The sequence below is a fragment of the Populus euphratica genome, unplaced genomic scaffold, assembly GCF_000495115.2.
Source record: "Populus euphratica unplaced genomic scaffold, PopEup_1.0 scaffold86.1, whole genome shotgun sequence".
NCBI classification, from domain to species: domain Eukaryota; kingdom Viridiplantae; phylum Streptophyta; class Magnoliopsida; order Malpighiales; family Salicaceae; genus Populus; species Populus euphratica.
Genome location: NW_011499880.1, coordinates 905795 through 931552, shown reverse-complemented (window position 1 = coordinate 931552; position 25758 = coordinate 905795). Strand labels below are relative to the sequence as shown.

General features: G+C 29.4%; 1 protein-coding gene, 1 long non-coding RNA gene and 1 pseudogene across 3 annotated transcripts in view; 2 read left to right on the top strand and 1 right to left on the bottom strand.

The window, feature by feature from the left end:
- The first annotated feature begins 6591 nt into the window (after positions 1-6591).
- On the top strand, positions 6592-11889 carry LOC105129286 (probable bifunctional methylthioribulose-1-phosphate dehydratase/enolase-phosphatase E1; annotated as a pseudogene).
- A 2397-nt stretch (positions 11890-14286) lies between these two features.
- Positions 14287-16764, bottom strand: LOC105129219 (uncharacterized). Of its 2 annotated transcripts, XM_011031193.1 has the most exons (3): positions 15544-16764; positions 15375-15428; positions 14287-14605 (listed from the first exon to the last, which is right to left on the bottom strand). In XM_011031193.1, the coding sequence occupies exon 1, from the start codon at positions 16306-16308 to the stop codon at positions 15598-15600; it is 711 nt and encodes a 236-aa protein (XP_011029495.1). In that variant the 5' UTR covers positions 16309-16764; the 3' UTR covers positions 14287-14605; positions 15375-15428; positions 15544-15597. The 2 variants fall into 2 exon arrangements, with proteins under 2 accessions (XP_011029495.1, XP_011029494.1); XM_011031192.1 differs by lacking the exon at positions 15375-15428.
- Positions 16765-22651: 5887 nt separating this feature from the next.
- The window catches only part of LOC105129216 (uncharacterized), a 19022-nt gene continuing 15915 nt past the window's right edge, over positions 22652-25758 (top strand). The window contains exon 1 of the long non-coding RNA XR_843029.1: positions 22652-22664. This is a non-coding gene — a long non-coding RNA (uncharacterized LOC105129216). The remainder of the gene's footprint in view (positions 22665-25758) is intronic.

Below are 25758 nucleotides of genomic sequence, written 5' to 3'. Positions count from 1 at the left end.
AGGATTTTGGATTGATAATTTATTTTTACCTAATTTTTATATTTTTATATTTTTATCATGTTAGGATTTTGGATTGATAATTTATTTTTACCTAATTTTGGCTTTATATTTTTTTTTATATCATCATTGTATGAGTTAGGATTTTGAATTGATAATTTATTTTTACCTAATTTTTATATTTTTATCATGTTTTCAAAAAAAATCTAATATCATGTTATTACTTAATTTTATAAAAATAAATTTAATTTTATTATTTAAAAGGATAAAAAATAAAATGATAGAAATTAAATAGAAAAGGACCTTTAAAAAAAACATTGTGGCATTAACACTTTTTTGGTTAATTTTGCATTAAATATTTTTAATTTTTTTATTTATTTAGTTTCACAATCAAATAATTTAGTACAAAATTTTATTTTTGTTATGATTTTAGTTTAGTACAAAATTTTATTTTTTTTATGATTTTAGTTTTTAAGTTTAAGAAGGGACAGACAGAGCCAGTAATAAATATTAACTTAATTAATTAAGTAATTAAATGATTTATTATTGAAACTTTATATATATCATTAATTTAATTAATTAATTACACTTTCTAATGACAAATTTATTAATAAACAGTCACCCAATCAATCTTTTATTATTTTGTTTTTTTTAAGCATGACTTTTTCACTTTTTTTTTATCTCTCTTTGGTTTGTGTGTTTTTTTTTTAAAATGAAGATCTCTCGTTTCTTTTTTTTTTTTTTTTGGTCTCAAATAAGGCAACTCGACAAAATCAACCATGCATGTATTTTCATAAAATTACTAAATATTATTCTCTCTTTTTCTCTTTCTCTCCCTCTCCACCTTCTTTTTGAAAATAATAAATATATGTTATGTGATTCCCTGTAAAAGCCACTAACAATATTTAGATCTTTGATAGATTTACTTGGATTTTTTTAATTTGATTTAGAATCTAGAAGTTTAAGTCCAACCCCAATAAACATTATTATCGAAGACAACAAATATAAGTAAGGTAATAATATAAAAATCAAAAGATATTAAGATATGATCAGAAATTTACTTTATTTAATAGCTAATAAACTCAATATCATATGTTGGTGTTTGTTTATGTACTAGATTTCAAGTTAATCCTAAGGAATCCCATCTTCGTACTATTAAGTGTATTTTTAAATATTTAAAAGGCATAATCAATTGGTTCTTTGACACTCTAGAATAAATAATTTTAATTTGACCTATTTTTTTAACTTTAACTTTGATAGTTGCATAATCGATATAAAAGATATTAAAAGGACTTGCAAATGCATAAGACATGCTTTAGTTTTATAACCTAACAAAAAAAGCAAAGTCCACTTGCAAATTTCACTACGGAAGCCAAATATGTTGGCATTCTATCATGTTGTCCCAAATACTAAATGAAGAAAATTTTTTATGGATTTTGATCTTAGATGAAACCTTATTCAAATATTTCGTGATAACACTAATAATATTAATTTGAGTAAAAACCCTATCCAACATTTAGTACTAAGAACATTGAAAATAAAAATCATTTTATTTGTGATTATGTTTTAAAAGGTGATATTATTCTTAATTTTGTGGTTACGAAGAAATAAATTGCAAAATTTTTAACAAACTTGTCAAGTAAAGATAGATTTTGTGCTCTTCAACTTAAATTAGGTAAAAACAATCCTCTTGAACTTTATCTTATATCTTATGATATGCATAAACTTAGTGTGTATTCAATATATATATATTTGAAATTTTGGTATGCTTGCATAATAATGTAAATTCATGCATGTTTGCTTGAAAACATTAAATTGATTGCATATGTATACACAAGTTAATGAAAAGAAGTTTATTTGAAAGGATTACACTCTTTTAATCCTTAAAAAAAGAGACAAGCTTTTGGACTCAATGTTCTTGCACCCTTAGTTGAAAAATGAAAAAAGCTTTTTGATATAAATAAGATTAAAAAAAAATTATTTTACAATCTTTTAACCAATGGATATTGGTTTTAGCTATGTATAGGTGTTCTTTTCATTAAAAAGATGTGATTGAATTATGAATATTGATTCTCTCTTCCTTGATTTAAGGTTTCTTTACATGAGAAAGTGTTAGCTTGTAGAATTTTTTATTTCTCTCAAAACTATCTAATCATGTATAGCCCATCATTTCCCTTTCCTTTTCTTTTCTCTAAAAATTAAGTATAATTTATTTTCTTATATTCTTTTATATCTTTCAACTCTTAAAAGATTCATCTAACTTGTAAGCCTTTAATACACTTAAATATCTTCACTTAAATATCTAAATAAGCTCTTGGCCATTTCATTTCTTTTCTGGCCAATAGCTTTAAGCCATTCCATTTGATGCACCAATATGTTTTATATTTCTATTTGATTTTACAAACACTATTCACACTCTTTTAAAACACAAATACCTAAAAAACTTTAGAATAGCTCCTAGAAGAGGACTAACTTTCTCATCCTCAAATTATAAGGTGATTAAAACTTTTCCTTTTAAAATATCACCCATTTATCTTAGACAATCTTCTTACTTCTCTATTCCATAAAATATTCATAAGCTTCTCTTAAAGGATTGTCCATGTTATCTTATAGAGTTTTTTTTATACCTAAAATTCATATAAAAAGGATTACACATAAAATATTTACGAGAGAAATATTATTAAGGGGTGTAAGATAACTTTAAATGAGTTAGGTTTCTTCTCTAAAATAAAGTAATTGTTAGCCTATGCTTATAGAATAGAGAAATATGGTGTAAGAAGATTTTTTTATGGAAAGTGAGAGCTAAGAAGTCTATGTTAATACGGTAAGACAATTCTAGGCCAATATTAAGGCTAATTCTAGGTTAAATAGCAACCTTTAGACCCGTATACATACATAAACATTCATATGAATGCATGCATATGGCTGGGATCTCAAAGCTCCTCAAAGTTTAAGATACTAAATTAATTAGACTTTCCTTTCTTTAACCATTTTAAATTTTAGCTTTTGAGTTAAACACTGTAGTCATTTTTATTGTTTATCATCTCACAATCAACTATGGATTGTAATAGTAATTTTTAAAAATTTTCAATTTAATCATTAAGCGTTTTTTTTTTTTTTGCATAAATAAGCCATTTTGAGCCCAAATTATAGCCAAAGCTCAATTTTTTCAGGTGAGGGCTAAATTGAAAGACAAAGGGCTGAAATGGAAAAAACAAGTAAGATAGGTAGCAAGTCTGTAATTTTTTGAAAAGTTCATTTAAGCCCCTTATATTTTTAAGTTATTCGGTAACTGGTCCCTATAATTCTAAAAAAAATATTTTAATACTAAACTTTATTTTTCTCTTTTTTTTAGTTTTTTTTTCATGGAGGAGAGAGAAAGGTTTGCCAAATTCCAGCTTAACAATAGAAAGTTGTCACTGGGAAAGATTTCGGCTATTAAAATGGTAAATTTTTATGTCAAAACGTTATATATAATTTTGGATTGCTATATATGATCAGAGAGATTAATATTATATTTTTTTAATCTTGAAAACACCTTAAAAAACAAATTTGAACTTAAAAAGATTTTTGATTGTTAATTTTTTTTATGTTTTTTGAGGTCTTGGATTAATTTAATAAGGTTACTAGAATGTTTACTAAGTATTTTGGATAAAAATAAGTTAAAAATAGATTTTTAGGTTAAAAAAGAGTCGTATTTTTCTGGGCACACTAGTGGTTGGATTCTAGAATTTTCAAATGACACATTGTTTGTTTTCTTGATTTGACCAGACGCTAGACCTCGCTTACAAAGACAGACAGTCCTTGGCCTAATTACTTTTTATATTTCAAAATTTTTATTTTTTATATGAGTGGCTTTTTTATATGTGTATTTAAATATGATTTTTAAATTTATTTTTAAAAATTAATATCTTTTCTCTATGATTTTTTTAAAGTTTTTTAGCCTTTATTGAATAACGATTATTATTTTTTAATTATATGAAATGTATTTAATTTTTTTATAGGTTAGTATGATTCATCTATAATATTTTTTTTATTATATATAAATTAAATATTTATTTTTATAATGTTTTTAATTTGTTGCGTATTATTTTTTTCAATAAATTTTCTGTGTATATCAATCTCTATTGCAAATTAATTTTTATAAGTAAATTCATTAAAAATAATTACACAAATATTATGTGTTGTGATATTAAATATCTCTATATCGATCTCTTTATTTTTCCAATAATTTTTTTATTTATCATTAATTACATATTGTTTCATTTATTTAATTGTGTGTGTGTTTTCCCATTTGCTAATACTACCTCTCTTTATTATTATTTTTTTCATATAATTCAAATAAAGTTATCTTATTTAGTTAATTAGAACTATAATCTAAGTTGTTGGATTTTTTTTTAAAAACAATTCTTTAACAATACCTACATATTTTATTAAAAAATAATATAGACTCACAAGTATCACGTGCCCTATCCTGATTATTTCTATGTGGGTTATAAATAAGCCATTTTTTTTCTACAAACTCAAAAACTTTTGGTATGGAATTTTGTGATTATTATCCTTCTAAAGCATTTAATGTTTTCCCTTATCTTGTAATATTTTAATTTAGATTTTGTTTGTTAGGTGAAAAATGATTTTTAAAAATAATTTTTGAAATTTTTTTATATATATTTGTTATTAGAAAAATTAATCAATGAAAAATGCTTTTCAATTAAAAAAATTTACTTTGGTTTTCATGAAAATGTTTTCCTTTTATTTTGACGGAAAACACTTTTTAGAAGTTATGAAAAATTTAAAAATATCATTTTTTTTGCTGATTATAATAAATTTGGTTTTTAAATTTTTAATTGCTATATATTTTATTTTGTATCTTTTTTTAATTTCACCCTTTAAAATTTAATTTAATTTGATTTTTATATCAACTTTGGTCGTCATTTTTATAATTTTTATTAGTTTTTCACTTATTATTTTTTAATTAAAATTTTTTATCTATCAAATTTGGTCCTTAAATTTTTAATTGCTATATATTTTGTTTTGAATATTTTTTTAATTTCACCCCTTAAAATTTGATTTAATTTGATTTTTATATTATCTTTGATTTTTATTTTTATTAGCTTTTCTCTTATTATTTTTTTTAACTGAAATTTTTTATCTATCAAATTTGATCCTTATTATTTTGATTGTTATCTATTTTATTTGAAATAATTTATAAAATTATAATTATAATTATTTTAATTTCATTATCTTTTAATTTTTTTATCTTTAGATTTGATCTCCATTATTTTAATTGTAATTTATTTTATTTGGGATAATTTATGAAATTAGATTTTTTTCCATTACATTATGATTCAACTTTTTAATTTGTAAGATTCATTTATCATTATTTTAATAAATTTTAAAAAAATATTAATAAGTTATTTTCCATGACATGACCAACTACTAAAAATTATTTTTCAATTTATTTTTTATTAACCTGTCAAATATTAAAAAATAATTTATTTTTAAGAATTTATTTTCCAAAAAAAAAATACTCTTAATATTATAAAATCAATATAAAGTGAAAAGACCTATTGAAAACTTATAATCACAGGTTCTATATGATGCGTTGAAAATCCTTATAACAAAACATAGATTGTTTAGTTTATGATTATAAAGGCATATTAAATAAAAAAACTACTTAAAAAAATATTTATATTCATACAAGTTTAAATCTATAAACATATAAAATAAAAATTTATAGTAAATATAATTTCAATATAATATAATAATAAATTTTTAGCATGGATACTAATCATATTTTTAAACTAGAAATTAATATAAAATCAAATTCCTACCATGAATAATAAAATTTTAGCATTCATGCCAAATATATATTTAAATTTGTAATTGATATAAAATCAAAGTTTTAGTATGGATATTTATAATATAAAATATCTATATTTAAATTAAAAATAAAAAATAATTATTTGTTGAAGTACTTTAAAATAATAAAGTTTTTGTTTTTGTCATGAATGAATTATTTATTTTAAAATTTTATTATTTATCACTTGATGCAACTAGAATATTTGTAATAAAATTTTTAAAATTCCAACAATACCATATTATTTATATACATTTCTAAATAAATATCTAATAAATCAAAAAAATAATACTCGATTATCCATCTACAAGGGCTAATCTTAAGCTCTTGTGAAGGAGAGAATTTTGGAGATGAAATAAAACTTAAAAAAAAAATAGAGGAGATGTGTTGAAAAAATAGGCGAAGAATAGTCATGAATTCTTGAACAAATTTCTATTCAAAATGGTGCAAAAAAAAAAAAAAATCAACCTCGAACACTTTTTTTTAGTCCCTTTATACAGATAATGTTATATAATTTGAATGGTTTGAATGCCCTTGAAATTTAATTTTTACTTCTGAACTTCACATTTTATGAACAAAAATTATATTTCAATTTTACTGGAAAACTTCGTATGGGCTTGGCTTGGATAGCTAGAGTTTGTGGGGTCTGTTTGCTCTCCATTAATTGATTTAATGACACTAGGGCAAAGTTGGCCCGTTTTCAACTACTACTCTTTTCTCATTGCTTCATTTGACTTGCTTCTGGTGTTTTTTTTTTTTTTTTTTTACTTTTACAGATCACCCATATGGAGATGATAAAAGGAATTCAAGGGCATGGCTACTATGATGAACTTGGAGTCCCAATAACAGAGGACACAGCCTATGAAAACGAGCTTACAGATTCTCTTGCCAAAGCTGTATGTTCTTTTGTTTGTTGGCATCTATAATTTTAGCTTGATTTCTAACATTTCACTTTCTGTGCTCATCTGTAGAACAAAAGATACTGTGGGAGCAACTAATCAAATATTCCTTGTGGGCTGGACCTCACCATGTGTAGATCTGTTGTCCCATCAAATATTTGTTGGAGAAATTTGTGCTTGTTTGTTCATGCCATTTTGCTTAATTATTGTTTCAGTGATCTCTTGACTATTATTCTTTAGTAGCTCACTATCATAATCATGGGTGGCATAACCAAAACCAACCCTCACTAATTAGAACATGCCTTCACTGTAGTTTCTGGAGAATGAATGCCTTTTTTTTGGAAAACTTTTCTTTGATCTCCAGTTCTTTTGTTTATTCAGTGGGATATGCTTTAGACGACTTAGAATGCACTCATCTGTTTCAGATTGAAGCGTAACCAAAAACAACAGCTGTGCTTGTTCGCAAACATGGCATATATATATGGGGAGACTCATGGATGAGTGCCAAAACCCAGGTTTGTGCCTGCTTTTGAAGGATCTGAATGAAGTTGGCAACTGCTCAGAAAATTCATTAGTTTTATTTGTTGTTATTTGACTGTTCTGTTATTTAGTGTCCACTATTGCTTAAGTATGCTGATTAACATGATCATCATTGTAAATTTTAGTGATAAAGGGCCAGATCAATCATAAAAGTTATCTGTCATCAGTTGACCAGTCATAAAAGTTATCTATCATCAGTTGATTTTAGCTAGCTATTTGTGAAATGCTCTGAATCTGAAGTGAATCTCAAATTCTTAATCTTTGAATCACATGTTAATTTCCTTCTGTCAGTGAAGGTGAAGAGAAAAGTTAACATGGGCAAAGCTTAGGATGCTGCAAGTATTGCACTGATACTTGCCATTTTTTCTAGAATTCAATAGATATTTGACTTGGGACGCCATTCAAACTATTGATAAAATGTTGAAATTAATTTAGCTATGCAAAGGGGTTCTATTGATCTCTTGTTAAAAGATTTCTTTTCAGTTTCTTAGTTGTGTTTACTGTTCTTAATCTTAATAATTTTCCCTCTTACTCCTTGTTGCTGTATATTTTCTCTAATGCACTATAGCAGAAACCTTAGGAAGTTTGTTGATTGAACCCTAAAATTGGTGTTATTTTGCCAAGCAAGGAAAACCTCAGGATATACATATGCTTGAAATTTTTCCCTCCTCAAAATTTCGAACAAAGCTCCTACATATACGACAGCTGATATGTGCATGAATGACTATTTTTTTTTTAATAATCACCCACTTTCATGGGGTTTCTTGCCTTTTTTTCTTGATTTGGCTTGCATTTTCAATCTCTTTTACACTTGGAAATTTTGTACTAGACATGATAATGCTCGGGACAATATCTAATAATGTTTCACACCTTCAAGACAAAATGTTGTTTGATCGATGCAACATATATAGGCTCCTGCTCTATCTGTATGGTTGTACCATCCTCTGTACTATAAGATGATATATTTGAGAGAGAGTATATTTGTATGGTTCTAGCCCAAAACTAACTGCGTGTGTGTAATCTTGTACCCTCAATTCCATACAGACAAGTTTTGATTTTACATAATTTTTTATATCTCCAAATGATCAATTCTTCTTTTTTATCTCACTGCTGTTTGGAGCTGTACTTAAAGTGGTCTCAAATCTTTCAGGCTGAATGTTATCACTATCGTTTGATGCTGCTATAAAACTTCATCAAATGGGCCAGATTGGTCCATGCCAGACCATGGCCCAATTCAAAGGGTCAAAGGAGTTTTAGGTTGTAATTTAAACGTAAAAATGGTGGTTAAGGCAGGCATGAACAATTCAGATAATGGAACTGGACCATTGCCAGTAAGTTAAAACGATGCCTTCATCATTACTGATATTCTCTGCATCTTAATTTTGATGCATGTTACACTGGATTAACAAAAACTTGTGATTTATGTTGGCCCCAGACCCTTGTGGTTTGAAATCTGCAACTGTTTTGAATTTTTTTCTGTTATCAAATATTTTTTTCGTATCAAATAAACATTTTTATTCTTCAATTGTTTTTGTTGCAGCGTTGCATTGTTCTTGACATCGAGGGAACTACTACTCCAATAACATTTGTTGCTGATGTTCGCTTTCCTTATGCCTGTGATAATGTTGAGAGGCATCTGTCTGCAACATACGAGATTGCAGAAACTCATGATGATATAAAGTTGTTGGGCGCACAAGTAAGAATCATTGTTAGAAGTTTTGGTATGACAGCAATTAATATGCTGTACCAGATTGATTATGGTTTCTATTGCATGCTGATGGTTGAATTGTAACATTGATCTTTTGAAATTTGAGTGCAATGGTGGTAAAGATTGCTATTCATTTACGGGAATTGTGTTAAGAAGTTAGTTGCTAATAGTTTTTGAAACTTAACGCTCCTTATTCCTTTTGAACGTCAATGGTAAAATGTCTTGGTTTGTTGTGAACAAGAAAAGAGAGAGAGAGAAGCACACCAAAAAGTAGAACTGGAGAGAGACGGCAGCTCTTTCTGTATTGGACAAGGACTTGTTAGGAACATAATCACAATAAATGGCCCTAGAATTTTGAATGTTCCAGAAAAAGTGCAAATATGCTGTCAATCATAGAAAATGGAAAATTCAGCTAGTCGAGATGGATATCTGGACTTGTAGCATGTAATTGTGATGCAGTGAATTGGCTGATGGAAACTCCCCCTTGCAATACTTATATTTTTACCATGTCTAGTCAGCGCCCAACAATTTGTACTCGAATTCCTTTTGTATTGCTCAAAATGGTATAAAGTGGATTTGGATGGCCAAGCTTAGCACTTCTTGGTCTCGTTTTTGCTCAAGAAGTTGATCGTTGCCCTTAATTTATGAGTTTAGTAGTTCAGGGACTTTGGAAATATGTTGACATGAGCTGTTAAATCTGTTTTTGTAGGTTGAAGATGACTTGAAACAAGGTATTGATGGTGCTGTTCCTATTCCAACAGATGATGCTGGGAAAGAGGAGGTAATTGGAGCTTTGGTTGCTAATGTGGTAGAAATGATAAAAGCAGATCGGAAGATCACTGCATTAAAACAATTACAAGTAAGTATTCAGAAACATAAAGTTGTAACGAATAAATATGCTTGGTATAAAGTTTATCTCTGTGATATTAAAATTTATTGATGCAGGGTCATATATGGAGAACTGGATATGGGAATAATGAACTGGAAGGGGTAGTTTATGGTGACGCTCCAGAAGCGTTGGAGAAGTGGCATGCTTTGGGCATAAAGGTTCTTCCTATTTCTATTTTTCAACATCTATCCATTTAGTTTTTGTTTATGCTAGCATGAAATGTGACAGTTGCAGTTTGGTTTCCACCTGTCAATGTAGCTAAATACCCATCAAAGCAAATTCTCACTTCTCTTTGAACGATTCAAACAGTAATTTCTAAAGATCACATGCCAATTTGCTGCCCATTTTTATCCCAAAATACTCCATTACTGTGAACTGTTACTGTTGTAGAGAGGAGGATGTTAGTGCTGCATGTCAAATATTTCTTATTAATAACTGTTCCCTAATGGTAGTTACATCTGAAGTGATGTTGCAACATAATGACTCCTTGGACTGTGTTAGATAGCTATTCACTCAAGTTGTAAAGAAAGCGTTACATACAGTCTATTAAGCTAAATATGAAGTTCCTTGTACGAATAGCTATCATGGATATTGTACTGTGTGTAAAAAGTTTTGAATATTAAGCAATCCGTTGCATGCAAAATACAATGCAATTGCTATCTGAACATAAGGGATGGAAAGCCCACCCAAAAGTAGAAATAGACAAATGAGAATTGGAATATATGAATAATAGTTGTTAGTGGCACTGAAGAGCTAGAGATCCATTGTATAAATGCATGAGAATGGATGGCCCTTGAAGTAGTTCCAAAGTCATGAGAATGGATGGCACTGAAGTTTTTCTGCTTGCCGGATTGTAATCAACTCCTTGACTGTGTAAATTCTCTTTGTGCCATTATGTACCGTTTCTATGTTGCCTCAGGTGTGTATATATATATATATTCTAGTGGAAGCAGGCTGGCGCAAAGACTTATAATTGGAAAGACAAACTATGGAGACCTGAGAAAATATCTGTCTGGATTCTTTGACACCAAAGTGGGGTAAGTTTTATAGATGCTTCCCAAGTTACATTTCTAGTTAAAATTTGGACTTTGACAACACTTTACTCCTGTTTCTTGCAGGAATCAGAAAAAGAGACGCACAGTTATATTGAAATCTCAGAGTCACTTGGAGTTAATAAACCATCTGACATTTTGTTTCTGACGGATGTATTTCAAGAAGCTGTAGGTGCAAAAGCAGCATGTAACAAGTTGCTTTGTTTTCTATTTTATAAAGTGCTGCAAGAGCAGTAGCAAAATCCTCCTAGTGCATCGTTTCACTACAAGTCTCGAGTTACTTAACCAGTTCAATGGATTTCCTTTCTTTTTGTCACTATCGTTGTTTTGAGCATTAGGAAGGAGACAATGTTTGTTGAACCCCTGATAGCCCCTAATAACAACCATGTCATTGCCAAAAAGTTGTAGCTGAATTGCACGGAGTGTCCCAATTTGCAAAGAAAACACTTTCATGTTGCTTCAGCTTCTCAAAAAGAAGCTAATTTACTCTGGTGCCAAGTGTTATGAAATGGCATCTATGGAAGTTTACTCGTCTCCACCAATGAATCTTGAGTTAAGAGCAGATATTTGTTCTGTAAACTGATTTCTGGATCTTCAGCGCCATGCTTGGAGAAAGAAAAGGCCATCTTTTTTCTTTCATGCTATCATTTGCGTTGATATTTGAATTTTCATGCATGTTTCAGGTTTGGAGGTGATGATTTCTATCCAACCAGGAAACGCGCCTCTTCCAGATTATCAAAGTTTCAAGACGGTCACCTCTTTCGCTGAAATCTGAACAGATTTGTACAAAACATTTATCATGCTAAAAATCAAGTTTTGATTGGAAATCTGAAAGAAGATATGCCCTAGTATTGTTGCTAATGTATGATGTATCATTCATTACTCGAGCACATAAATAAAATCAGTTGTTTTTAAAATCAAAGGAAGCAGTTTCCTTTGCATCATCTCTCTGCTTTGCATCACCATGTTTCGCCCGCCCGAAGGGAATGTCCTGCATGATCTGACTGTATTTCAATAAAGGAAAACAGGCTTGAGAGGTCAACTTGGGAATCTTAGATAATGTCTCTCCTAATCAAAGCTGCTGCTAGCACGCAGAAAGACGAGTTTTAAAATTCCCAGCAGCGCTCCACAAGCTGGTTTCATCTCCACAGCTCGATTTTGCACATTGCCATGGTTAGCACTTCAACTGCAGGTTGAGGCAATTGGTTAAATTGAAGCCTGTCATCTGGAAGGAAATAAAAGAAGTGCAGATTGTGTTGGAAAAAAAAAAATTATTATGAACTATTTCAGAAATTAACATACCTAATTGAACACAATTCATATAAGAAAACAGCAAATGGATGGTTATCTTCTACGCAAACCAAAGCACCACAAACAGTTTAAGTCTTCCAGCCAATTATATAAACCAACTTAGAAATCATGTTTTGTCCTGGTTTGGAACCTCATTCAATCCACCCCCAGATGAATAAATCAGCAACTGTTGCTAAAAATCTACTGAATTGATCATTTGATCTGAACATTTGTACGAATTCAGCGCCCATAAAATAGAACACAAAAATAGAATTTAATTATTATGTCAAAATAGAAAAATAATGCTTGAGAAAGCTGCCATCATCTCAATGATTTTTCTTTTTTTATTGCAAGTGCTAAATTCAATTTGTTTCTAGCTTTGTATCTAATTATTATGTGACCACTTGATTTGTTAGATAATTCAAAAGGGATATAAAAACAAATAATAATATTATTCTGACGACTAGGCAAGCATGATCCTTTACCAATGCCAAATATTGGATTACGACGAATTCAAAGTTCTTAGAAGATTTGAAGAAATCCAGACCCTTTAAATTATTAAGTTGTCACCATCTGTGACCTGAGGCCATTCCCTTCGTTGTGGTCGCAACTTCCTGTTGAAGGATTCAAAGAATGCTTTATTAATCTACATGGTGGTCACACATTTGCTACATTAATTTCTATCTTCTTCAAGATTAATTTTCACCTTTTTTTCTTATGAAATAAATATAAATAAAGGTTACTGTGAGATCATAACAGACACAGGTCACGACTGTATATTGCTGGCCCTTGTCACATGTAGGATTTTGACTTTTACTTATTATTATTTACGATAAAAGATTTTTTTGAAAAATCATGTTGATATATATTAAAGAAAGGATCTATTTAAGAATGCGATAAAATTACTCTTAAAATTTTTTAACGCGGTTCTGCCAGACGAAACCTAAGTCAGCAGCCACCGGAGAAATATGAGTAAAACAGTTGGGACCATAAATTTTAGATTATTTTGTAGCTGAAGTGCTCAAAGGTATGGTTGGCCTAAGAATTCAACGTTGTGCTCCGGTCAACCACAACCAAGAAAGTATTTATTTTGCGGTCATGAACGGCACCATGCACAGCATGTCTTGAATACCTTCAACAATACACAACATGCCCTGAATACCTTTGTGCTCTGTGGTGGCCCAAAACAATGACGGCACACAACCACACAGCAGCACGCAAGTGACACCACCACCGAAGAGATGCGGGTACAGCTAGTGTATGCATCTACACTTGGTGGGCCAAAAGTTGCCCATCTGAAGTCTTGATCAAATAATTTATCCACCATTCAATCATACATGTGAGAGGGAATGGATGTGTTCTGCTAGTTTTTTCAAAGAGACAAAATCATTAAGACCTGTTGACGAACACGGTGGAAAAAAAATCAATATCTCGTTGAGATTTCTCCTTTCCTTTTGTCCAAGAAATACTACTAGCCTGGAGGCATTATAGACGTATAGTTTTTCCAAACTTTGAAAACTAGGCCAAGAAAAGTGGATTCGGCGGTCTGATAATTGCAGATATTCACCAGCATGCATGAGTGGTGCAAGCTCTTATTTTGCTTTCGCGGTGAACAGGATTATAGCTGGCCGGCCAGTCACAAGAATTTACATCTCATGTGTATGTGTGTCTTTTGTTGGAAATTAATCCACAGAAACTGCCCTTTGCCAGGCACCCAAAGAAGGTGCCAAAAGTTGCTCAACTTGCAACAAAACCAGTACAAAAAGATCACGGCAGCTCTTTGTCAAATAATGCCCTAACTAGACCATACAGACATAATAAATGACTGGGTAAACTTTAAGAGAAAGTCCCTCACATTTTCTCTGCTTTTCTTTTGTTGTTCGGCTCATACTCTTATCTTTTCCTTCCTTTTCAATCATCATCATCATAACCAAGTCCACTTTCTCTTCCCTTTTTTCTATTTTTTCTACCCTTTCTTATGCTTTCCCCCCCATAATAACAGGGTCTCTTCTTAAGTCAAAAAACGACTACACCTTAAGCTCAACATATTCAAATTTAAAAATAGAATAAGAAACGAAACAATAACATTGCATGATACCATATTTGCATAGCAATTGAAAGTTCTAGCTAAGGACAATGACTTCACTTCCTTCTTGAAAGAAGCGAACTGAGATAGTTCATTAACTTGTCTTGTTCCCTTACACGCACTTTACAAATTGTGCTAGATACCCAAAATATCTAAGGATGCCTCGAGTTCATTATCTCTCAGTTCTCTAGGTGGGGGTACTGATCAAGAATCTGAGCACTCAGACTGCAAGAAAATCTTATACCAAGTAGTTGGCCATGATCCAGGGCAGAAATCACTGTGTCCTATAATGAGCATGCATTAGACCACAGAAAAAGAAACCAGAGAAGGAAAAGAACAGGAGACCAGTAAAAAAATAGCATGCTTCTGTATTTATGACATTAATGGTAAATAATTTGAGCTATTCAGCTGTTCTGATCTCAATTCTGATCCCACACCTTCTCTTTGGATAAGTTGCTTTTCCTCTGTCATCTCTCCCTTGTACTTTTTTTTGTTCTGTCAATAATATATAAATGCTCAAAAAACAGTGGGTGAACTTAATTGTTGAACATCTAGTTTGTGGGCCATTTAAGGACAAAAATACCTTCCTCGAAGAGGGCTTGATCAGCATCCCAAAGTGGAGATCGACCTAATTAACTAACTTAACAGGACCAGATCAAGCATTACATATCAAAAATTGCAGAACATCTTTATACTCATCTCCACACAAGTTGATTAATTTGACACTAACATTGTTATGCAGTCTGCTCCAACAATGATTGAGCAAGCCACATACTTTTTTCTTTTTCAACTCTCTTAAATATTTCAGTGCAGCTTGTAAATGTTTGCCCTATTTTTGGTGATTAAAGTTTAATTTTATATCTACTATTCATCGGTCAATAAGATAGTGGAAAAGAGAGCTCATATATACATGTAAAAGAGAAGAAAGAACACTATAGTTCCTATAAAATTAAAGGGAAGAAAATCAGTAATGTACACACAAATACATCCAGTCAAATTCATTTACCCATGTTGACAGTCCTATGAAACAAAAAGGGAAGAAAGGAGATTCACCTAAATAACTTTATATAATGATAAAATATAGTCCCCAATTATTAGAAAATTTACCTGAAAAAAGAAAGGAAAGGGAAAGGGAAAATGGTTAAACAAATTACTTAGAGGCTTTACCAATATATGATGAAAAGAGAGATCGAATTGTACAATTGAACACAAAGATTTCTACCTCTCCATCAAAAACATCAATAGCCCATCATCAATCCCTTTGACTTGAATATTTTCATGAAGAAGAGCCTGAGACTTTCGGTGAGGTTACAGGAAAAAGCGACAGCAACTGGGGCTCTGAATCTCTAGGAGTAGAGATAGGCGATGGATGCAAATAAAAACCTTTCTCTGCTATTGCTCTCTCCTCTTCTGATGATGAATTCCCTAAAGAAGGAGAGCTCTTGTTAAAAGGGTCTTCATTTAATGGGGTTACAGGGCTAAGTGTAAGTTTAGGGAAGTCAAGCATGCTTGGAGACAAGATCTCTGGTTTGTTTCTTGGTGAAAACCCGGTAACTGAGGAAGCGTTACTACTGTTTGCAAAACTAGGCAATAGAGTATTGATCATGAGACTGTTTTTAAAGCTGTTGTTTCTTCTTTCATAAAGTTTGAAGCTGTTTTGTTGTCTCTTGGCTGGCATGTTCTTGATAGGAGGGATGGCGTAGTTTCTTGAAGTTTGAGTCGGTGTTGTTGGTGGATCTTGGGTTGTCTTGGAGGAAGCCTGTTTTGCTGTTTCTGTTGAGCCAGTGAGCATCTGGACAACTTGTTTGAAAGTAGAAGTGTCTGCTTGGACAAAGGTTGTTGGGTAAGGGTTAGTGTCAGATCTGGAGATGGGTATTGGAGTGACTGTTGAGGTGTGAATCTGGACCCCATTGTTGCTTCCATTGCCGTGAGGCGAGTTTATTGGAGATGGGTTTCTGGTTTCTTGAAACCTTGCTGAGGTTTCCATCGAGAATTGTTCTACTAACAATCAAGCGTAGCTAGCTAGCTACCTCCTTCCCTTAGCTCTCTTATTGATTTCCTCTTCCACCACCACAACACCACCTTTAGAGAGAGAGAGAGGGGGGGGAGAGAGAGAGAGAGAGGGTTTGGAGAGCGAGCAGGGGGAGGTAAAAGGACTGGTTTCCTTTCCTTCCAATGAGTTGGTGTTGGTGTTGGTGTTGGTGTACTTAAAGAGTCAAGACTCGAAAAAAGAAAAAGGATGGATATATCTAGTACCTCTCTCTCTAGACTTTTTTGTATGCTCTTTTTTGGGATTGATTGGCCATGGCCTGTGAGAAAATGGCCAAGTCTGTGTTTTTGGGATTATAAAAAGATTGCAAGGGTATTGGTTGTATTTGGAACTTTTGGGCAGCAGCATCAGTGCCAAGTTCTCCTATGGAATCTCAAAGCTCAGGATAGTTTTTCATATATATATATGTGTGTGTGTGTGTGTGCTCGTGGCATTGACTTCAGCGCCCTGACCACAAGGACTCCTTGTGTGATGGGATTGGAGGAGATGGCTAAATTTCAGCAAGAACAAACAACTGTGAATTCAAGACATGTAGCCTCTGCGCGTGACTTCACGCTCCGCCCAGATGGGTTTGCATTCTTTTGCGCACTCCAGGTCCTGCCTCCACTTGATCGGGATCCTCTTCCCTCCTGTCAAGTGTGCGCTAGCTGGTAGCCAAGTACTTAGCTATCAATGTGTATATCTCTAAATTTGTGTTTTTCCATTTGGATAAAGTTTTGGAAAAAAAAAAGGCTTAAATTTCGTGGTTTTCAAATGCAATATTTTAAAGAACGACGCTTGAAACTCAAAGAGGATTACAAAGAATAAAAGAATGATATGCATATGGACATATGAAAGTTTTAATAATAATATCTTCGAGAGATCAGTAGAAAAAACTTAATAAAATAAATCTACAAATATTAAAAATAAAAAAAAAACTAATTACAATGTGTATAATTCACATATTTTACCAAAAAATAACGGATACTTTATTTGTTTTTAAATGTCATGTGTCAATAACACCCTTTATTATTGATAATATTTTTTGATGTTAATAGATTTATCTTGTTAGTCTCTTTCTAATAATTCTAGGAGTGTCATTAGAAAAAAACTTAACAAAACAAATCTACAAATATTAAAAAAACTAATTATGATGTGTATAATTCACATATTTTATTAAAAAAACAATGGATTACTTACTTGTCTTTAAATATTCCATGTGAATAACATTTTTTATTATCAATAATATATTTTGATGTTTATAGATTCATCTAGGAGTGTCACAAGCAAATATGTTTTTAGTATTTTTATTTTTCTCCCTTCTCCTTAGAGTTTGTGATAGTTCATTTCTCTCTCTCTCTTTTTTTTAATATAATTGTATTTTTTTTTGAAATACCACACTTGGAAACAATTATATTTTTCAAAATCTTTTTTTGCATATGCTAATTAATTTTCCAAAAAAATTAAAATGTGTGATTTTTCAAAAAAATCATACTGCTTTGCAATTTTTTTTGTTATTCTCTCATTCCCCTTTTGTGTATTTAATTATATGTAAATACAATTTGTTGTAATAATTAACTCATTTAATTTAATCCCAACGCTATTTCTGCTATAGGTCTTGCAAACTCCTGGGATTAAATAAGTACAATAATTAGTCACGATAGAGCTAGGACAGCATTCAAAGATGCCCGTGATTTTGCTTAGTTATATAGATGTTGATAGAACAAAATACTGTGGAAGTCGAACAAATTAAGATCACCGAGTGCCTTCACTTCTCCTGTTTTCCATGTACTGTTTCGACTAGGAAGAGAGGTATCTGTATCTTTTCTTCCTTTTCATGCAGATCTTCTAGTTACCAAACACACAGTGCTGAGTTGATATGATTGGCCCTTAGATTCATGAAGGTTAGGAAGTTCTTTCAATGGCGGTTGATAGCATAAACACTGTTTGTGGATATATATCTGCTAACATTTTATGGAAGGATTAGATCAGTCACCTAAATTGAAAAGAAAGAAGTGAGTTGAGCCACCATCTCTGATGAGAAAGAAAGATGGAGAGTGAGTTGATACATCTTAACAACCGTACTTTAATTACCTATAATTTCTTCCAAAGCCGACATTTGGAGTTCTTAATCAATCTGTTAGTCGTAATTAATTATTCTTAACACGCACCGTCTCGGTAATGAAATAATATTGGATTATTTTAGCAAAAAGAAGATAATTAGAATCTTTTTATTGCTTAATTAAACGTAAATGGAGGATGGATTAATGTGTTCGGTTTCAAGAATTGGTGTAGGGCGTCAAAAGCAATAATCCGATTCCGATTTTCATCACCGAATCAAGTTTATCAAAAGTTTCTTCTTAATTAATTATAGTTGACTATATTAAATATGAAAAAAGAGGAGAAAAAAAGAGAATCAAATTCTCAATTATTAGATTTTAGTATGATAAAAAAAAAAAAAAAAACATACGGGGAAAGAAGGGTGGGGGACCAAGATCCCATTGATGCCATGCTGCTCGAAAAGGGATCACATTCTTTCACATATAAAATCATTATGTCTGGTTTGTGGAGTTCCTAATAAACTCCATTTATGATGAAAAGGCCATTAATTAGCCTCAAGATATATATATATATATAAACTGCAAGCAAAATAATAATTGATGCTGCTAGATTTTATAATGAGAATTAGGAAATTCGATTTATCATGGAATTTGATTCATCCAAAATGAATAAGAATCAAACTAAAATCTTCTGCAAGTAGTTAACAAAAGAAAGTTTAAATCCCACACCTCCTCTCAAAAAGAGAATTCGAGAGAGAGAGAGAGGAGGGGGAGAGGGTGCAAATCTCAAGTGGATAATGGAGTATCCTCAAGTAGGTCCAATTGATAAATATGAACGAGATGATTGACAGCAAAATCTTAAATTATTATGCGATCTTTCACCATATTGGATTGCACTGAGGTGATTATTGCACGAGAATGACTGTCTGTCTCTCCCATTCTGCCCGTAGCTGATATTTCTGTGTCAAAATCCATGTTGATGAACGTACCTTTTTGCGAGGTAAGAACTGGGATTTCCCTTGTCATTTCCGTTGTTGCAATGCAGGCTGCAATCGGGACGCTTGGCTTGTAAATCTCTCTCAAATTGCTCTCGTTGCGCTTGCCATGCAACAGCCAGAACTTCGAGCACAAGCTCCTTTGCCACTAATCTGATGAAAGATTTGAATTGGACTGCTATGTTTTGTCTGTTTTTTGAACTAGTAATTGAATCCTTTCCCTATTTCATCACCAACATGAATTGCAGGAGGAATAAAATTTAATCCTTGCCCCGTATAACATTTAGCATTCTTCCTAATAATTAATAATCAGCACTGGTTTATGATGTGTTCTTCAGCAATAAATTAAGCTAGTTTATTGGGTTTTCAATTTGGAAACAGAAACTCAATGATTACTAGTTTTGATTTCTGTGTTCCGCTGCAGGTATAGATTTAAGATTTCGGTAGTACCTTTGTGAGTTTTTTTAAACAACTGGCGTCAACTCATGACATGTGCTTTTCATTCAGACACATTCTGATTTCAATAAAACTACAAGTGGATGCTGTCCAAACTCTTTTTTTTTTATTATTATTATTTTGAAAATCACACTAAACCTCTTATAGTTTAATCATTTATTTGCTTTATTCCCGTGTTTTTTTCAGGATTTAAAGTGTTGTAAAGCTATTAAAATTTAGGATTTAAAGTATAATTTTTAAAAACATGAAAACAAAGTGAAAAAAAAATTATAAGAGGTTATATGTAATTTTTTTTAAATTCTAAGCAATGTTTTTTTGAAAGTACAAAAGAAAAAGAGCATGCCATAAAAAACTTTTTAATAATTTTATTAAATTTAAATCAACGCGTCAACTTTAAAATCTCTTGATCTCAATACATACCTGATTCGAGCTTCAAACCAAACCATATAAGAGTTTTTATGATGTGAGCAAATTGATTTGATAAATATAAAAACAACCCATATAATTCATAAATTTTTATTTTAATATTGAAATAAAAAGATATTGAATTATTCATAAATTTTTATTTTAATATTGAAATGAAAACTTATTGGATCTTATAGAGTTAACTTAGATTAACCACTAAATTTATAAACTAATCATACATACAACTAGAATACTCTAATATGATTAAACAATTGTCTTTTTTTTTTCTATTTTATTTAGCTCTTTTTTGGTTCGGGTCAGATAAAATTCAATACTAAATTAAAAAGGTATTAAAAAAGAATATTTAAAAAAAAAGGATTTAGGCTCAAATAAAATAAAAATCGGGATTCAATTAAAGAGTTATTATAAAACTAGGGACTAGTCTTTCAAAGCGGCGCGTGGTATCTTCTTCACTACAACAACCAATTTGTGAGCTCCTTTAGTTTTTATTTATTAATTTATTCATTCATAAGTTTTTCTTAACTTAGAACATGTGGAGCAACGACAGACAACTGAATTAAGCTATATAATATGTTAATTAATTAATAGAAGTCAAGAACATAAAAATCTTAACCAGGCAGCCAGTGGCTAAGATGGAGGTTCGACAAGTGAATTCTAATTTTAAAAAAACCGTCCAACATTTGAATCCCATAACTTAGTGTCCACAGTTGTGTATTGACCCAAAGGGTGTGCTTGTTAATGGTCAGAAATCGTCACAAAAAGCTTGTGGAATTTCATTCATGTCCTATCATGCATGCCTGTCCACTGTTTCATATATATATATATATATATATATATGTTTATAGTAGAGGGGCATTAAAGCAGGGCAGAATCTAGGAGCCACGGAGAGGGGGCAAAACGACCCCTTCTACAATATCCTATAAAAGCAGAGATTCCTACACTAAAATAGATAATACTAGGAGTGGGCTGCGGGGCTGGATTGTCTTTTTATATTTAAATGCGGCAAGCACCTTTTTTTCAAATTATATATAACTCAAGTGCTATTATTATATCTTGAAAAATAAAATTTCAAGAGAAAAAAAATAATGTAATTCTAATTAAATATTAAAAAAATAAAATTAAATAAAAAAAAAACACTATTCAAGTCAATCTAACTTAACATAACAAACACGTAATTTAAATAATAAAAAATGAGTTAACCTATATTAATATTCCAAGTCTTTGGTCCAACTCATGAGATCAATATGACTAGATAAAAAAAATTAAAAAAAAAATTATAAAGCTAATTTTTATATAAAAAGTAATATCGAACAATGAAATAAAAAAAATAAGTAAAAATAAAAAATATTAAATTGCATTAACTCTTCAAACCTGTAACTCGAGTCATTAGACCGGAAGAATTATACATGAAAAAACTATAAAACCCAATCATTTAACAAATCAAATATTGAAAGGAAGAAATCAAATAAAAAAATTAATTTTATAAAAGAATCCAAAATAAAAAAAATAGCAATTAAAACATGATGATAAAAGTCAAAATAAAAAATAAATTAGAGGGAAATTATAATTTTTTTATTGAAAGGTGAAATTAAAAAAAATAACTTTAATAAAAAGATAAAAAATCATAAAAGAACCAAATCATAAAAAATAATATATCATGGATTTGGATTGAAGAAAGAAATTGAAAACCAATAAAAATTATACTAAAAGGTCAAGAAAAGAAATTAAAAATAAAAAAATAAAAATTAAATTTAAAAAGTATAAATCATAATAAATAATTTTTTTACAAGGAAAAAAACTAAGTAAAAAATTTGGTTGTCATTAGTTGGTCAACTGTAATCAACGAACAAGAATGCAAGAACTAAGTACCCAATTAGGCATCTATTCATGTGTAGAGATATGCTCATCAAGCATCCCTTTAATTTAACATTAAATTAATTTCCATAGTATGCTTTATACGTGTTTGATGTCTCATAGTTGACCGCAGAGCATTGTAGAATTATTAATTTATTTGTATATAAGAACATTAGTTTTCCTCGAGAAATATATATATATATATATAAGGCCTTAGCGTTTATTGTACATGCATTGTATATAGATTATTGTGGGTTGAAATGATAAAATGATAATTTTATATTTCTCAAATGTAAATAGCTATTCAGAGCAAAACAATAATATATAAGTTATTTCACATTTTAGATACACATTGAAATGATTTAAATATTTATTACAAAAAAAAGTTTAACTTGGATCAAGGGCTTTCAGCCTTTTACAACTTTGATTGGATAATATAATAATTAAATTGTCATTAAAAGAAAATAATAAAATTGATATTAACATATATTTATCTTTTTTATCATAGCTTTTTTTTTTAATCGTTATCAATTTAAATGAGAGACAATTCAATTTTTTAACAAATTTAAATATAATTAACAAATAAAAGTGGTGCATGCACTAACTAACGAGTGATAAACACCTATATTATTTTGACAATGTGTGTAATGTCTTTTAGTGGTCAAATGTAACCTTTTATTGAGTTTGAAGGATTACAATGTTCTTTTTTTAGTGGCCAGCTTTATATGAACAACGGAGAACTGATTGGTTTTCAATTGATTTTTTTATCTTTTCCATTTTTTTTCTCTCTCTTCTTGCATGGGATTTCACTCTAGTCTTTTTAAAAATAAATTGTTTTTTTTTCAATTTGTATTTGTATCATATTTGGTATTCTTTCTCCTAATTACTATTTTTTTTTGCTTTTAATTTTTTTAATTTTATCCCTTAACATTTTATTCATTTAATTTTTGCATCCAATTTAGCCCTTATTTTTTATTGCTATTTTTTAAATTATTTTCTTGAATTTTTTTTTTAAATCCCATCCCTTAAAATTTTATTTCATTTAACTTTTATATCCAACTTAGTCTTTATTCTTTCAATTGTTATTTGCTTTTAACATCTTATTCATTTATTTTAGTTTTCAATTTAGTTTTTCATTATTTTCTTTCATTTAGTTTTTATAATAGATATGTTCATCATTATTTTGATTGTTATTTATTTTATTTTTTAATTTTGGATGATTAGGAATCTTGTTTTGTGATTTTTTCTTATTTATCTTCTATGAAGTAATTTTGGTCTCATAACTCAAGTCACGAGTTTCGAAGATTAACCCAATTTACCTTTGATATGTTTTTTTTTTCAAATTAATTTTTTATTTTAATTTCATTGTTCGACATTAGGTTATTGGGTTTTGAGCTTTGTGATTTTTTCTCATTTTTTATGAAGAGTTAACTCGATCTCATATCCCAGATCGTATGTTAATCAAGTTAACTTGATTTTTTTTAAAATTGATTTTTTTTCATATTCTGCTTTCATCATTTAATTTGTTTGAGAGTTGACCTCCATTGTTATAATTCATATGATAATTGTATAATTTAATATATATAAATATTATTTAAAAATAGTTGTTGATGTGTTAACACATGCGGGGTTGTCTGATAGTCAAATGTTATCTTACACAGCGGTGTTTGAATTATCTCGACATCACCTCTATATGAGGTAATATATATTGCCAAAGGCTGTCCAATTTGATAATGACAACCTATTTTTTCTCTCTCTTCTTTAATTTTCACACTTACGCCATTAAAATCTCAAAGCAAGTTTTCAATTTTTAATCCCTTTAGACTTTTTTCTTGTTCTTTTAATTATTATTTATTTTATGTAAAATTATTTATGAAATTAGGATTCCTTTTAAATTTCATCCCCCTTCTATTTTCTTATATTTCAAATTTGATTTTTATTTTTTTGATTGCTAATTGTTTTTTTAAATTTTTTTTAAGTTTGATATATATATATATATATATATATATATATATATAATTACATCTTCATTAGTTTTTTTTTTCTATCAAATTCAATCCGTATCCTTTTGATTTTTTTTTTTTTACTTTAGCAATTTTTTTTAATTTTGTTTTTGGTTTCATACTTCAATATTAAATTGGTTTGAAATTGATCTTCTTGATTGAGTCTGAATCTAGGACTTTATGAGTTGAAAGTTTTAGAGATTAACTCAGTTTTAGAAAGTTCGTTCAAGTTATCTTGTTTTTTTAATTAATATTTTTTTAATTTCATCATTCAATCTTATATTGATTTTAAATTATTATTTTCTTCAATTTTTTTATTCAATATTAAGTTGTTTTATAGTCAAACTTCATGATTTTATTCATTTTGCTTTTGTTAATATTTGTTTACCTTCCTATTGTAATGGATAATTGTTTAATTAAATAAAACATTTACTCTAAATAACAAAATTATTAAATATGACTGAGTACATGACTCGAGTTGTGAGGTCTAATAACTTAATTTTATTTATCTCTTGACCAAATATAAATTTAATAAATTACATAAGCTTATAAGGATTTGAGTTTATGATTGAGAATTATCTATATCCAATAACATATTGGAAAGACCTGTATATTTATTTTTTTATTAAAAAAATTATCTAGCCTTCATTGAAATATGGGTTAAATAGCTAGTACAAGCTATCATGCATACTTTAACAAAGTCCTTTTTGGTGATCATTTAACTTTTCATATTGTTTTTGTTCAACAATAATGACTTTATGCTTATAAATAAATTAAAATTCAATCTATTTCTTAGATGATATTAAGAGTGTTGATGTATTAATAAAAAATTCTTCAATATGCTAAATCCAGAAAATTAATGATACTACAACAAAATCAACTTTAAATGATATTTTCTAAAAAATACTAAAATAAATGCTATAATAGATATAGATTATAATGATTTTTCATAACTATCATTATTATATATTCTTAGTTGCATTTTCTTAATTTTAATGATAATTATAGTATATCTTTACCCATATTAAAAAAATTCAGACCCATGATAAATTTGATAAATTCACTGTATACCTGGACACATATTATTATTCATTATAATAGCATAATTATATTTTTTTTTCTTTCAAATGAATTAACTATTGGGGTAAAATGGTCTTGTCTTGAGAATTGATTAGTCATTATAAGATTGAATGGAGATAGTTTAATATTTTTATTTTTTAAATGCATAATGTAATAACTATATTACCCTTAAAAGAAAATTCTTTGAAAATGTTGAAGAGGACAATGCGATATTTTTCCACTTTAAAAGAACAATGAAAAAACTATATCGCTCTTAGAAATTTGTAAATTTATATCCAGGTGTATTTTTGTAATTGAAATTGTTTTTTTAATAAACAAGTTAATAAAGGAGCAATTTGATCTTTTGATTAAAATGAATATTTTTTGAAAAAAAGTTGTTGGCATATGCGGCGAAGTTAATTTATACTTAAAAGTGTATTTTTATCACGGTTTTATATCATTATTTTGCACTTAAAGTATCAATAACTCCTTAACTAAAACATGTTTTATAATAATATATCTAATAATATAAGATACCTTTAATTTATGGTAAAT

Excerpts from the sequence above, each read along its gene's own strand:
- LOC105129219 (XM_011031193.1), bottom strand. The coding sequence starts at position 16,308 with ATGGAAACCTCAGCAAGGTTTCAAGAAACCAGAAACCCATCTCCAATA.